The 13,296-nt window shown below is 40.1% G+C and overlaps 1 protein-coding gene and 1 long non-coding RNA gene across 13 annotated transcripts in view; one reads left to right on the forward strand and one right to left on the reverse strand.

Moving 5' to 3' along the window:
• LOC115504762 overlaps positions 1-13,296 on the forward strand; it is a 57,529-nt gene that overhangs the window by 22,613 nt on the left and 21,620 nt on the right. For 4 of the 11 annotated variants that reach the window (XR_003965799.2, XR_003965793.2, XR_003965797.1 and 1 more), the window contains exons 2-4: positions 4,501-4,625; positions 5,085-5,271; positions 6,686-6,802. The exons of 2 other annotated variants lie outside the window; for them this stretch is intronic. This is a non-coding gene — a long non-coding RNA (uncharacterized LOC115504762). Of the gene's footprint in view, positions 1-4,500; positions 4,626-5,081; positions 5,272-6,685; positions 6,803-10,345; positions 10,532-13,296 lie in introns of all 11 variants that reach the window. 5 more of the 11 variants (XR_003965802.2, XR_003965805.1, XR_003965796.2 and 2 more) reach the window with 4 other exon arrangements.
• Positions 363-13,296, reverse strand: part of LOC115504761 (membrane cofactor protein-like) — a 30,874-nt gene continuing 17,940 nt past the window's right edge. For both annotated transcript variants that reach the window (XM_030301892.1, XM_030301893.1), the window contains 4 exons: positions 7,770-7,820; positions 7,225-7,260; positions 6,669-6,726; positions 363-1,959 (listed from right to left, as the gene is read on the reverse strand). In XM_030301892.1, the coding sequence (XP_030157752.1) occupies positions 1,743-1,959; positions 6,669-6,726; positions 7,225-7,260; positions 7,770-7,820 (362 nt within the window). In that variant the 3' untranslated portion in view covers positions 363-1,742. The remainder of the gene's footprint in view (positions 1,960-6,668; positions 6,727-7,224; positions 7,261-7,769; positions 7,821-13,296) is intronic.

The following is a 13,296-nucleotide window of genomic DNA, read 5'->3' on the forward strand; positions in this document are numbered from 1 at the left end:
TTCAAACCACAAAAAGTCTTGTTTTGTTAACCAGGCAATAACATTTTAAGTTTCAAACTGTATTGTGATATAATATGCTCAATTAAAACAAACAGCATTTTGTAAATATAAGCCTTTACGTCCTGTTTTTATTAGTTTATGTGTAGAAATTGGCTATGGAGCTTGAGAATCACTAATGCAGAGGTTCTAAACCATAGCTGCATTATTAGAATCGCTTGAGAAACTTAGAAAAAATGGCAATGCCAAAGCATCATCCCAGATCAATGACATGAGAAACTTATGGAGGGTGGGACCCAGGCATCAGCAAAACTCCCCAGGCAATTCCAACGTGCAGCCATGATACTAAAAATACTGAGGTCTGATCTCAGACATGTAGCAATCTGATTTAATTCGAATCTGCAAAAAAGACCAAGAAAACTTTTTGTGTAAACAAAAGCAAACCCTGTTATTACACAAATCAAGCTTTCTACTTTCATCATTGGGGCTTGGGTTTGTAAGCACTTAATCATACCCACGCACTGACGTGATGTGGAAGGTATATCTGCCACCAGATACAGGCATATAGACACCCGGTTAACTCAAGGTTCGGTAACATCACAAAGGCTCTAAGAGCTGGGCAAGTCGGGAGAAGCTTCACGGAATGGGCAGTAGGAGCTGAGCCTTGGGGAAGATGTCCAGGACCCGGCCAGGACTAGAAGTGCTACAGGCGACAGTGAACCAGGAACACAGCCCAGCACGTGGGGCAGACGGTCCGCTCGACGGACAATAGGTTCTTTGAAGAAATGGAGAAGTCTTCGGAAGAGAAGTTGGGATTTAATTGTAGAAAGCTTCAGGGTGCCTGCGAGAAACCTTGCACTTGACGCTGTGCGCCTGTGACTGAACACCTCTGAGCAGGAGAGGCCCAGGACGGGCTGGGCGAGGAGCCTGGACACATTCAAGGCTCTGCAATGTGAGGGGCTGCAGTGGAATGCGTAGAGAAGTCAGGCCAAGTACAAGCATGCTCTGCTCTGAGCTAAAACACACTGGAAATGAACGCATCGTCACAAATGAACATTCTCCCAATCTTGGATTTTATTTTTCACAACACTTGAAGATCCCATTTTCAAAATATGAACAATAAAGACCCACCCCCCCACGGGACTTCTCATTTCACTGCAAATATTCTTCCGGTTTTAGCAACCTTTCACATATGCTGCTTTCCACGTCATTAGAGAAACTTTTCATTTTATCCCATATATATAAATGTATATAATGGCATATATAATTGCCATTATTTGAAAAACAAAATTTATATTTACATATCGAGAGCAATTTTGTATAAATATACAAAATAAAAAAAATAAATTTGAAGCAGAAACTAGTATAAAAGTCTGTTTTGGAAAAACAACGTAACAATAACATAACAATTTTTTTGGAAAATAGCATAACAATCTTTGGTTGCAAAAGAGTCAACTGGGCTTGTTAAAAATCAACAGTACAGCCATCTCTTGTTTCTGAGCAAGTGCTACATCCCTGAAAAGTATGTGAAAATGGGTATAGTAAAACTTCAACTCTGTACTTAATTCAAAATTCCTGTTTCTTTCTGCTCAAGCGTATCTTCCCAAAGTACCTCACCGATCCCTCAGGGAGGGGACACTTACAGTGCATCATAAACATGCTTTATCCATAAAACAATACTTGTAAAACATGATTCCCAATCATGTCCTTCTCAAGGCAGCGTTTCTTTGGCCTAACTTCTGCTACTAACTATAAAAGTGCGAAACAAAATTTGCAAAACCGTAATCTGAATGTGAGCGGCTGTCCCTCCTCTCTGCCCAGTGGTTTGTTTGAAAGAGACCCTGCTTGATGTGAGGACTCAGCGAGGTCACGGTCTGTTCCACCCCAGCATCCGGTGCTAGCACAGCTGTTTTGCTTTTTTTGGTTCCTTTGTTCCACCGACAGCAGATACTGTTTCCTTTCCTGAAATGCATGGCTTAATTTTTACTGTGCGTTTAGCAGATATGGTAAGATGCACATAAAAACTAAGATTCCGGGGGCACCTGGGTGGCTCAGTCCGTTAAGCTCAGGTCGCGATCTTGCGGTTTGTGGGTTCAAGCCCTGTGTCAGCCTCTCTGCTTTCAGCAAGGAGCCTATTTTGGATTCTCTGTCCCCCTCTCTCTGCCCCTTCCCAGTTCATTCTCTCTCTCTCTCTCTCAAAAGTAAGTAACAGTAAAAAAACAAAAACAAAAACAAAAACAACTAAGATTCTGATACAACCTGAGGTTATTGGATGGAGATGTTCCTGCCAAACTCACTACTCTTCTATGACATTGTTTAAAGTAAGACATGTCCTTATTCAAGTACAGGGAGAAATTCACCCATTGCTGGAATTTAGAGTGGAATCTAACTTTCTTAAAGAGCGAAATCCTCTTCGAGAAGACTACAGGCCACAGGTTCACTCTGTGCCCCCGCCCAGCACTGCTATGAGTGTGAGAGCTCTCTAACGTACAGAAGTTTCTGACTGATTCTGAATTCCTAACTGATTTCTCACTGTTATTGTTGTTTGAAAAAGTGAAGAACAAAGGCCATAAACTTTATAGCTTCCTTCGGTCACCAAGATATTATAAATAGCTAAAAAGTATATAGAATTCTACCCTATTTACTTTGAGTATTTCTCAATAATATTCTTAGTTCAGGAGGTCAAACTTGTTCACATTCCCAGTTTTCAGTGTTCTTGTTTCTAATGTTTTTTTTTTTTTTTTTAATTTTTTTTTTTTCAACGTTTATTTATTTTTGGGACAGAGAGAGACAGAACATGAACAGGGGAGGGGCAGAGAGAGAGGGAGACACAGAATCGGAAACAGGCTCCAGGCTCTGAGCCATCAGCCCAGAGCCCGACGCGGGGCTCGAACTCACGGACCGCGAGATCGTGACCTGGCTGAAGTCGGACGCTTAACCGACTGCGCCACCCAGGCGCCCCGCTTGTTTCTAATGTTTAAGGGCTGAGGTAGAATATATATATTTGTAAATGCATTTAACACCCAACCATATATAAAACACATTTTAGAGTTGTTGAAAGAATGAATCTTAAGACTTGGCATTACTCTGTGAACAAAAGAGACTTTAAAATAACTTTCTTTTTTTTTATTTTTTTTTAACATTTATTTATTTTTGAGACAGGGAGAGACAGAGCACGAACAGGGGAGGGTCAGAGAGAGGGAGACACAGAATCTGAAACAGGCTCCAGGCTCTGAGCTGTCAGCACAGAGCCCGACGCGGGGCTCGAACTCACGGACCGCGAGATCGTGACCTGAGCCGAAGTCGGCCGCTTAACCGACTGAGCCACCCAGGCGCCCCTAAAATAACTTTCTTTACAAATGTAATGTAATTTATTTTGGACGATAGTTCCCTAGATGTGGAGATTTAGTTTAAAAATTGTTTCCCCATCTAAATACTCCCAGGGGTATTGTACAGAGTTGCCTTATAAATACAAGTGTTATTTAAGGGAAAACAGGCCAGATGTTCATACCCAAATGCATACACCATTCAAAGCAGCATCAAAGGGTGATGATTACACTCAAACCACATTGAAATGTCAGCCTTATGGCTTAATGGTTGCATCATGAGAGTACAAGCACTAGAGAACAGCTTCTGTAGATCTTAAGATTTTAATTGTATCGAAAGATAAAGTGATGCCCTCATTCGCAGAAACCACTTGGTACATCTGCTCTGCCTCAGTGGTTGATCTATTCCAGTAAGTGGTATATTCACCTCTAACCTCTGTTTCAATAAAAGGCAAGGTATACAGATAGCATAATTTAGTACAGGAATTAAATCCAGAGGCTTAGTAGGAAAATGGACAACTAAAAACATATATTTGTAGTAGCAAGAGACCCTGATCTAGGAAATAAATGATTCTTTTCAAAGTAATTTCACATGTCGGGGTGCCTGGGTGGCTCAGTAGGTTAAGCGTCAGACTTCGGTTCAGGTTATGATCTCAAGATTCGTGAATTTGAACCCCACGTTAAGCTCTGTGCTGACAGCTCGGAGCCTGGAGCCTGCTTCAGATTCTGTGTCTCCCTCTCTGCCCCTTCTCTGCTCATGCTTTGTCTTTCCATCTCTCTCAAAGATAAACATAAAAAAAAGAACTCTCTTTACTTGTTACTGCGCTGCTGACCAGCAGGGCCTGGTTATCAAGGGACGTGTCGTGTGAGTTGCAGCCACAAAAGCTGTGGTGCCAGACGTGTATATGAGGTCCTTTCTCAGAGACACTGACAATCTGGGGCAGGATAGGCGAGTTCAAGGATGGTGCCTGCCCACCAGTCTCCCCAGTTTCGGGCCGGGGGGATTGCCTTGGGCTCACCGACATGTGTTTAATTAGAAGCCCGTTCCTCAGGCCATAGCTATGCAGATAAGCTAGAAGGCGAGTCACAGAAAGACCGGGATGATTTCAGTTGGCCACCTCTGTGCTGTGTCCTGGGTAGGGTGGCCAGTTAACAACTGTTCCTCCATTTATTTCAGTCCTACGTGACCTGCCAACATAAGCCCTGAGGGCCACCAGACAGGTGCACAAGCTCCTTTTCGGGAGGTACTGGCGATGTGGAGCACGGCAGAGGGAGCGTGAAAGGTCGCTCCGGCCCTCCAAGGTCTGTGGAGAGGACTGCGGCCAGACTTGGGTCTAGGTAGAAGCCTGTCACCTCAGGCCTCAGCTACACAGATAAGCTAATAGGCCTCTTTCCCAGAAAGACTGGGGGTGCATTTCAGACTGCTGTGTCTGTGCTGTACCCTGGAGGGTTGGCCAAAGTAAAACCACACGAGCACTTTAAGAACTGTTTCTCGGTTGGCTGTAGCCTTGTGGACATAGGCCCCACTGGCTTTCAGAGCCAGGTGTTTTGTGGACCCATCTCTGGGGTGCAGGTCTTAAAAGCTGGGGTGCCAGACGTGGGGTTCAAACATTTGGCTTCCCAGGAAGAAGCTCAGAGTTGTGAGCTTCCATCTAACTGTGGGTTGCCACACTGGGGGAGGAGTTTATGGTGAGACACTATCTCCTACTCATTTTTGATGTGGGTTTGTGTTTGTTTGTCTTCTTTTTCTTTTTCAAGTAGGCTCCACACCCAATGTGGGGCTTGAACTCATGACCCTGAGACCAAGAGTCACATGCTCCGCTGACTGAGCCAGCCAGGCACCCCTTGATGTGGTTTTGTATCCACCCAACGTAGATTTAGTTTTCAGATCTCCTTCAGAGAGAAACTGTTCTGAACGTGGCTCTAGACGTCGTGTGTCGGACAGGAGGTGAGTTCAGGGGATCCTCTCACGTTGCCATCTTGAACCAGAGGCTCAGCTTACAAGACCCATTACTTGGTAGCTAAAGAGATTTCGATTAATACTTTGAAGGAACCAGCATTTTGATGCAGAGAATTTAAACAAGAAAGGAAAGTGAGGAGCAAAAAGCTATCTTGTTTTGCTTTCGCCACAAAACTTTTTGAGACTCGTAAGAATATTCTACTGACAATATTTCCGACTCACGCTATGTGTATGTGCAATTTAAAAAATGTATGCTACTGATTGACAAATCAAATATGCATATCAAGTGTCCTACAAATATAAGATTGAAGATTCAAGTGGAGGCATTGTGATTTAAAAAAGATAACCAATAACATAAAAGAGTTTGAGCTCGTTATGTGTAGAGAATGTATTTTTATTACATGCCCTAAACCAGATGACTAGTATAAAGGCAAAATATATCATAAAACCATGAATACCAAAAGTCTTAAAATTATTAGGTTTGCTGTGAAAGTCATTTCCAAAACTACAAGGAAAGAAAATTATTGAAAATCAATAAAAATCAAATTTCAAAGTACCTAATCTTAGTCTATGCTCCAGGATTTATTCTAAGTCTTTCACTAAATTGAAAATATTTCATTAAAATTTAAGTTTGATGTTTAAAAACCCTATTCTCCCTAGAAGATACGTACTTGTACACTTTTTTTTTCCTATTATAAGTCCCTCCCCCACATTTTTCATTTTTATAGATGAAAACAAAAATAAGGGTAATGAGGTGCCTTGTAAATCTTACCCCTCAGTAATGTTAAGTTTAACCCCAACAGTTTTACTGCAACCTAGTAAATTGAGAGAACATAAGAGGGAAATCAAACACTGCTGCTTTTCACTCCCCGGTTTAACAAGTGTAAGTAACAGCTCTAAAGGAAAAGAAATCAAACTGGGTATTCGAAAGAGACACCTGCACAACTTCTTACAATTCCCTAACTTACCCGGACAAATGGAGACTTTCACATAAAAACTCCACTGAATACAACTGTCCGAGTCTCCACAGTGAACTGCTCTAAGTTTCATCTTGGCCCCTGGTCCAATTTAGGAAATAGGGGGAAGCTGGGTGGGGAAGGCCCCGTAACGCTCCGTGATTTGCTATAGAACTTAAACCTCAAGTCCCACCCCGCAGAAATTTTTCGTGAAGTCCTAACAGACGAAGCAAGTCTGCGCAGGTCGCTCTGGCCGCCGGGACAGGAAAAGCAGCCTAAAACATTGTTAGTAAACAGATGCGACTGGCAGGGCACAGTGATGCGGGCTCAGCTTAGGGAAAGATGGCATAGGCACAGGTGCAAATGCTGCACGCACGTAGGTGAGGAGTGAGAAGGACCGGAAGTTAGAAGAAATGTCCTTTAATTTACCCTTTCTTTCTTTGAAGACATCTGTACAGGCAGGTGCAAAGTACTGCAAGGCCGACAACTACAAGAAACCAGGAAACAAACGACATGTAACTGAGAGCTAATTGCCAAGATTCAAAATGTAGCAGCAGAAATAAGTAAGTGTTGGTTACATTTCAGTGGTCAGAAAATGTTACTTCATTTAAGCACATATATATTCATATTCCGTCTAGACTCTTCACTATCAGAAGTTCGTGAACAGTCCACAGTAAGTCAGGGGAGAATCCTTGCTTAGTTTACAAAAGTACCCAAAGCATATTTGGGACGCAGGGTCATGACTAATCATCCTGAAAACACATGGAGTATTTAGGTTTGTTACTAAGTGGACAAGTGGAATATAAAAGAATATACATTCACCAGCAAAACGTGTAGTATCATATACAAGGTCAGACTGTTCTAGACTGCTGTACTTCATTTCAAGCTATAAAAACCACAGAAACTGAAAAGTCACTTAAAAAAATAATGCACTTTCTCGCAATACTATTTTGATTTAAGTGGCATTGAAGTTTGGGCTACTTACGGATAGTAAGAATAATCACAGCAATGATACCTGCATCTGGGAAAACATGAAAACAGTTTGAAGATAATTGAGCGCACAAGGGTCCCAGAGAGTAGTCGCATTTAATCTTGCTCAGATCATACACTACATCTATACATGACAGCAAAGAGAGTTCCTCAGTGTAGTTTTAGCACGACTGCTAGTGTGTCCAGATCATTCCGATCACAGAGCCCTTGGACTCTGATCCCACATTCAGGGGCCATCTTGTGAAACTCTTAATTGGAATCGCTTTTCATTGTTTTGTGTTGTGGCTACTACACCAGGTTATTTAGTAAAGCTTATTGGGCACTTAGAATTCCCTAGATGGGAGGAAATTACCTACATGTGTCTACACATAAGTACCACTTATGTTTATCATGTTATCTGGACTACTAAAATCACTATCAATGTCAAATTTTGTGAAACTTGGTTCCTTCCTTAACTACAAATAATTGGAACATGATAGCTATTTCTATATAGTACTCCAAGGTTTCATAAGGAAGAGTAATTAATAGCCAAAATAATACCTAATTCCTCCAATTCTTCAAATAATGCTGATTCATTGGGCTCAGGATAGCCTGGGGGGCAAAATGGAAAAAAAGAAGAAAGACTAAACCTTAAAGATCCATAAATTCACTGGTTTTTATTTTTTGTTTTTGTATGAAACTGCTAATAATTTCATTTTCCTTATATATTAATGTTTCTTAATAAAAATATCATAAGTTATAAATTTATATTTGATGTCACCAACAATCTTCTTCCTGTACATTGGTATTTCCTGTGACAAGATTCTGCAGTATGGCAAGCAAATTTATCACCACTGCATCCTCAAAATTAGCCTGAATTCAACATGAGTCTACTTAAAATTAAAAGATAGAGGAGGACTTTAAAACAATTTAGAAGTTGATCACGAATAGAAAGACTCTTCAACATAATAAAAGCCATTTATGAAAAACCCATAGCCAACATCATATTTAAGACTGCAAGTTTTCCTTTAAGATCAGGAACAGGACAGGGTGCTTATGTTTGTCACTTCTATTCAACATAAATACTGCAAGTTCATATTTGAGCAATTAGGTAAAAAAAAAAAAATAAAAAGCATCCAAATTGGGAAGAAATAAGATGATCTCTGTTCACACATGACATGATCTTTTACATAGAAAACTCTAAAGATCACACACACACACACACACACACACACCTAGTACAACCAATAAATGAATTCAGTAAAGTTGCAGGATACAAAATCAACATGCAAAAATCAATTGTGTTTTGGGGCGCCTGGGTGGCTCAGTCGGTTGAGCATCCAACTTCAGCTCAGGTCATGATCTCACACTCTGTGGGTTCGAGCCCTGCGTCGGGCTCTGTGCTGACAGCTCAGAGCCTGGAGCTGCTTCGGATTCTGTGTCTCCCCCTCTGTCTGCCCCTCCCCTGCTCATGCTCTGTCTCTCTCTGTCTCAAAAATAAATAAAAACATTAAAAAAAATAAAAGTTGATGGGGAGTGGGAGGGAGCGGTGGGCGGGTGATGGGTATTGAGGAGGGCACCTGTTGGGATGAGCACTGGGTGTTTTATGGAAACCAACTTGACAATAAATTTCATATTAAAAAAAAATAATAATAATAAATAAAATAAATTAAAAAAATCAATTGTGTTTCTACACACTAACAGTAAGCAATGTAAAAAGGAAATTAAGAAAACAATTCCATTTACAATTGAATGAAAAGGAGCTACCCTATGACCTGGCAATTGCACTACTAGGTATTTATCCAGAGGATATAAAATGCTGATTCAAAGGGGCACACGCACCCCGATGTTTATAGAAGCACTATTGACAATAACGAAATTATGGAAAGATGCCCATTGACTGATGAATAGATAAAGAAGATAAGGAATATATTTAAAATGGAATATTACTCAGTGATTTAAAACAATGACATCCTGCCCTTTGCAACAATGTGGATGGAACTAGAACGAATACATTCAATACGTGTGAAGCGAAGTAAGTCAGTTGGAGAAAGACAAATATATTATTTCACTCATATGTGGAATTTAAGAAGCAAAGCAGATGAACATAGGGGAAGAGAAGGAAAAGTAAGAGAAAAACAGAGAGGGAGGCAAACCATAAGAGACCCTTTTTAAAAATGTTTGTTTATTTATTTTTCTAAAAATAATTTATTGTCAAGTTAGCTAACATACAGCGCATACAGTGTGCTCTTGGCTTGGGGAGTAGATTCTCATGATTTCTTGCTTACATACAACACCCAGTGCTCATCTTAACAAGTGCCCTCTTTAATGCCCATTACCCATTTCCCCCTTCCTCCTGCCTCCCCCTTCAACCCTCAGTTTGTTCTCTGTATGTAACAGTCTCTTATGGTTTGCCTCCCTCTCTCTTTGTAACTATTTTTTCCCCTTCCTTTCCCCCATGGTCTTCCGTGAAGCTTCTCAAGTTCCACGTATGAGTGAAAACATATGGTATGTGTATTTCTCTGACTGACTTATTTCACTTAGCATAATACCTTCCAGTTCCATCCATGTAGTTGCAAATGGCCAGATTTCATTCTTTCCCACTGCCAAGTAGTAATCCACTGTATCTATAAACCACATCTTCTTTATCCATTCGTCAGTTGATGGACACTCAACAATTTGGCTATTGTTGATAGTGCTGCTATAAGGAGACTCTTAAATACAGAGAACAAACTGAGGATTGCTGGAGGGATGGTTGGTGGGAGGATGGGCTAAATGGGTGATGGGCACTAAGGAAGGCACTTGATGGGATGAGCACTAGGTGTTATATGTAAGTGATGAATCACGAAATTCTATTCCTGAAACCATAATTACACTATAGTTAACTAACTTGGATTTAAATAAAATTCTAAAAAAATAATAAAAGACTTTGGAATAAACTTCACAAAGGAGGTAAAAGATTTGTACACTGAAAACTATAAAACACCACAGTAAGAAATTTAAAAAGACATAAGTAAATGGAAAGAAATCCTGTGTTCATGGATTGGAGGACCTAATAAAGTTAAGATGCCAATGTGATATGAAGCAACCTACAGATGAAGTGCAACCCACCAAAAGCCTAATGATGCTCTTTGCAGAAATAGAAAAGTCCATTTGAAAATTCATATGGAATCTCAAGGGACGAGGAATAGTTAAAGCAATCATGAAAAGAGAGAGCAAAGTTGGAAGGACTTGTACTTCCTGATTTCAAAACTTACTACAAGTACAATAATCAGAACAGAATGGCACTGGCATAAAGCAGGGCACCTGGATGGCTCAGTCAGGTAAGCGTCTGACCCTTGATTTTAGCTCATGTCATGATCTCATGGTTTGTGAGTTCAAGCTCCATGTCAGACTCTGAGCTGATGTCATGAAGCCTGCTTGGGATTTTCTCTCTCCCTTTGTCTCTGCCCTTCCCCTGCTCTCTTTCTTTCAAAAGTAAATAAACATTAAAAAAAAAAAAAGACAGACAGACAGACCAATGGAATAGAAGAGAGGCCACAAAATAAACCTTTGCATATATAGTCAAATAATTCTCTACGAGGGTGCTATCAAAATTCAATAGGGAAAGAGCCAACTTCTCACAAATGGTTTTGAAAACTGGATATCCACATACACAAAAGGATGAATTTTAACACTTGCCATACACCAAACACAAAAGTTAATTCAAAATCGATCAAAGACCCTAAATATCTAAAACCATAAAACTCTTAGAAGAAAATAAGAGTTCAGGCTTCATGATGCTGGATCTGGTAACGTTTTATTGAATGTGACACCAAAAGCATAGGCAACAAAAGGAAAAACCAAACAAATTAGACTACATTAAAACTAAAAACTTTTGGGGCGCCTGGGTGGCTCAGTCGGTTGAGCGTCCGACTTCAGCTCAGGTCACGATCTCACGGTTCGTGACTTCGAGCCCCGCGTCGGGCTCTGGGCTGATGGCTCGGAGCCTGGAGCCTGCTTCCGATTCTGTGTCTCCCTCTCTCTCTGCCCCTCCCCCATTCATGCTCTGTCTCTGTCTCAAAAATAAACATTAAAAAAAAAAACTAAAAACTTTTGTGCATCAAAGGACACTAACAATAGAGTGAAAAAACAACCCACAGAACGGGAAAAAAAAAACATTTGAAAATCATATATCTAATAAGGGATTGAGATCCAAAATATAAAATGAGCTCCTAAAACTCAAAAACAAGACAGAAAAACAACCCATCAAAAATGGACAAAGGACTTGAATAGACATTTCTCCAAAGAAGATATACAAATGGCCATTAAGCACACAAGAGGATGCTCAACACATTATTAATTGTTAAGGAAATGCAAGTAAAAACCACAATATACCTCATGTATATTACCTAACATATATTATGATGGTTATTACCAAAAAGCAGAAAATAATACGTGTTGATAGAGGTCAAGAAATTGAAACTTTTTCAAATTAAAACAACAAAAAAAATTTAAATTTTTTTTTGAGAGAGAGAGAGACAGCACAGGCAATAGAGGTAGAGAATCCCAAGTAGGCTCTATACCCAGTGTGGAGCCTGACACGGGGCTGATCTCATGATACTGAGATCATAACGTGAACCGAAACCAAGAGTTGGATGCTTAACCGAGCAAGTCACCTAGGCACCCCACGAAATCGGAACTTTTGTTGCTGATGGGAATGTAAAATGGTATAGCCACTATGGAAGACAGTATGGTTGTTCCTCGAAAAAGTAAACACCGAATTGTCATATAACCAGCAATTCTCCTAGATATATAGCACCCCAAAATTGCAAACAGGGGCCCAAAATTAAAACTTTTCAATTGTTAAGTTCACAATTGAAAGTAGGACTCAAACACTTGAAAGCCAATATTCAGAGATACATTATTCAGAGTACCAAAATGTGGAAAAAACCCAAGCAAGTGTCTTTTCAACAGATGAATGAACAAACAAAATGTACAAAACAATGGAATATTATTCAGCCATAGAAAGGAATGAAGTTCTGATACATGCTGCAAGGTGGATGAACCTTGAAAACATTATGCTACATGAAATAAGGCAGAAATGATTCCACTTCTATGAAGTAGCTCGACTAGTCAAATTTATAAAGACAGAAAACAGAATGGTTACCAGGGATGGGGTGGCGGGGGGGGGGGCGGGGCGGATGGAGTTATTGTTTAATGTGTATAAGGTTTCAATTTGAGATGATGAAAAAGTTTGGGGGATAGTGCTGGTTACAAACAATATGGATGCACTTTATGCCACTGAAATGCACACTGAAAATGGTTAAAACAGTAATAAAATATAATACAAGTTTATCTAGAAAAACTAATATACAGAATAGTCTAAATGTTGCTGAAAGGAAGTGTTCTGCTAGATATTAAAACAAATTATAGTGGGGCACCTGGATGGCTCAGCTCCGGTCACGACATCATGGTTCGCAGGTTCAAGCCCCACATCGGGCTCCATGCGGTCAGTGAGGAGCCTGCTTGGGATTCTCTCTCTCTCCCTCTCTCTCTGCCCCCCCTCTGCTCTGCTCTCACTCTCTCCCTCTCAAAATAAATAAACTTAAATAAAAATTTTTAAAAACCCAAAACATATCATAGTATTATAGTGGGGGAAAAATGACTCAGAATGGCCAGAGTTCAAGGAAACATAAAGATGACTGGAAAACAGTTGGAGAGAGGACTTCTTCAACAGATGTTGCTATTTCACCATTACAAGGGGGTGGGTAGAGTGGAGAGGAGACCTATCTCACTCCATTTGTCAGAATGAATTTCAGATGCACCAATGATTTAAATGCAAAGAATACAATCAGAACACAGGGTTGAAATGTTTATAAAGTTTTAGCATGGGAAAAGCCTAAAGCTTTTATAAGACAGGCAAAACACACACAGCCATTAGGGAGAAGATCGATACATCCATCAGTCCATCTACTTATTGATGTAAAATTTCCATACATGTAAAAAAGACCACTAACAGAATACTTAAATAAATAAATACGGTATACATTTCAAAGTCATCATCGGAAAGAATGACAATAAATCTAAATACAACCCCAGTATAAGA

Source organism: Lynx canadensis, chromosome F1 (genome assembly GCF_007474595.2).
Source record: "Lynx canadensis isolate LIC74 chromosome F1, mLynCan4.pri.v2, whole genome shotgun sequence".
In the NCBI taxonomy this organism is placed as follows: Eukaryota; Metazoa; Chordata; class Mammalia; order Carnivora; family Felidae; genus Lynx; species Lynx canadensis.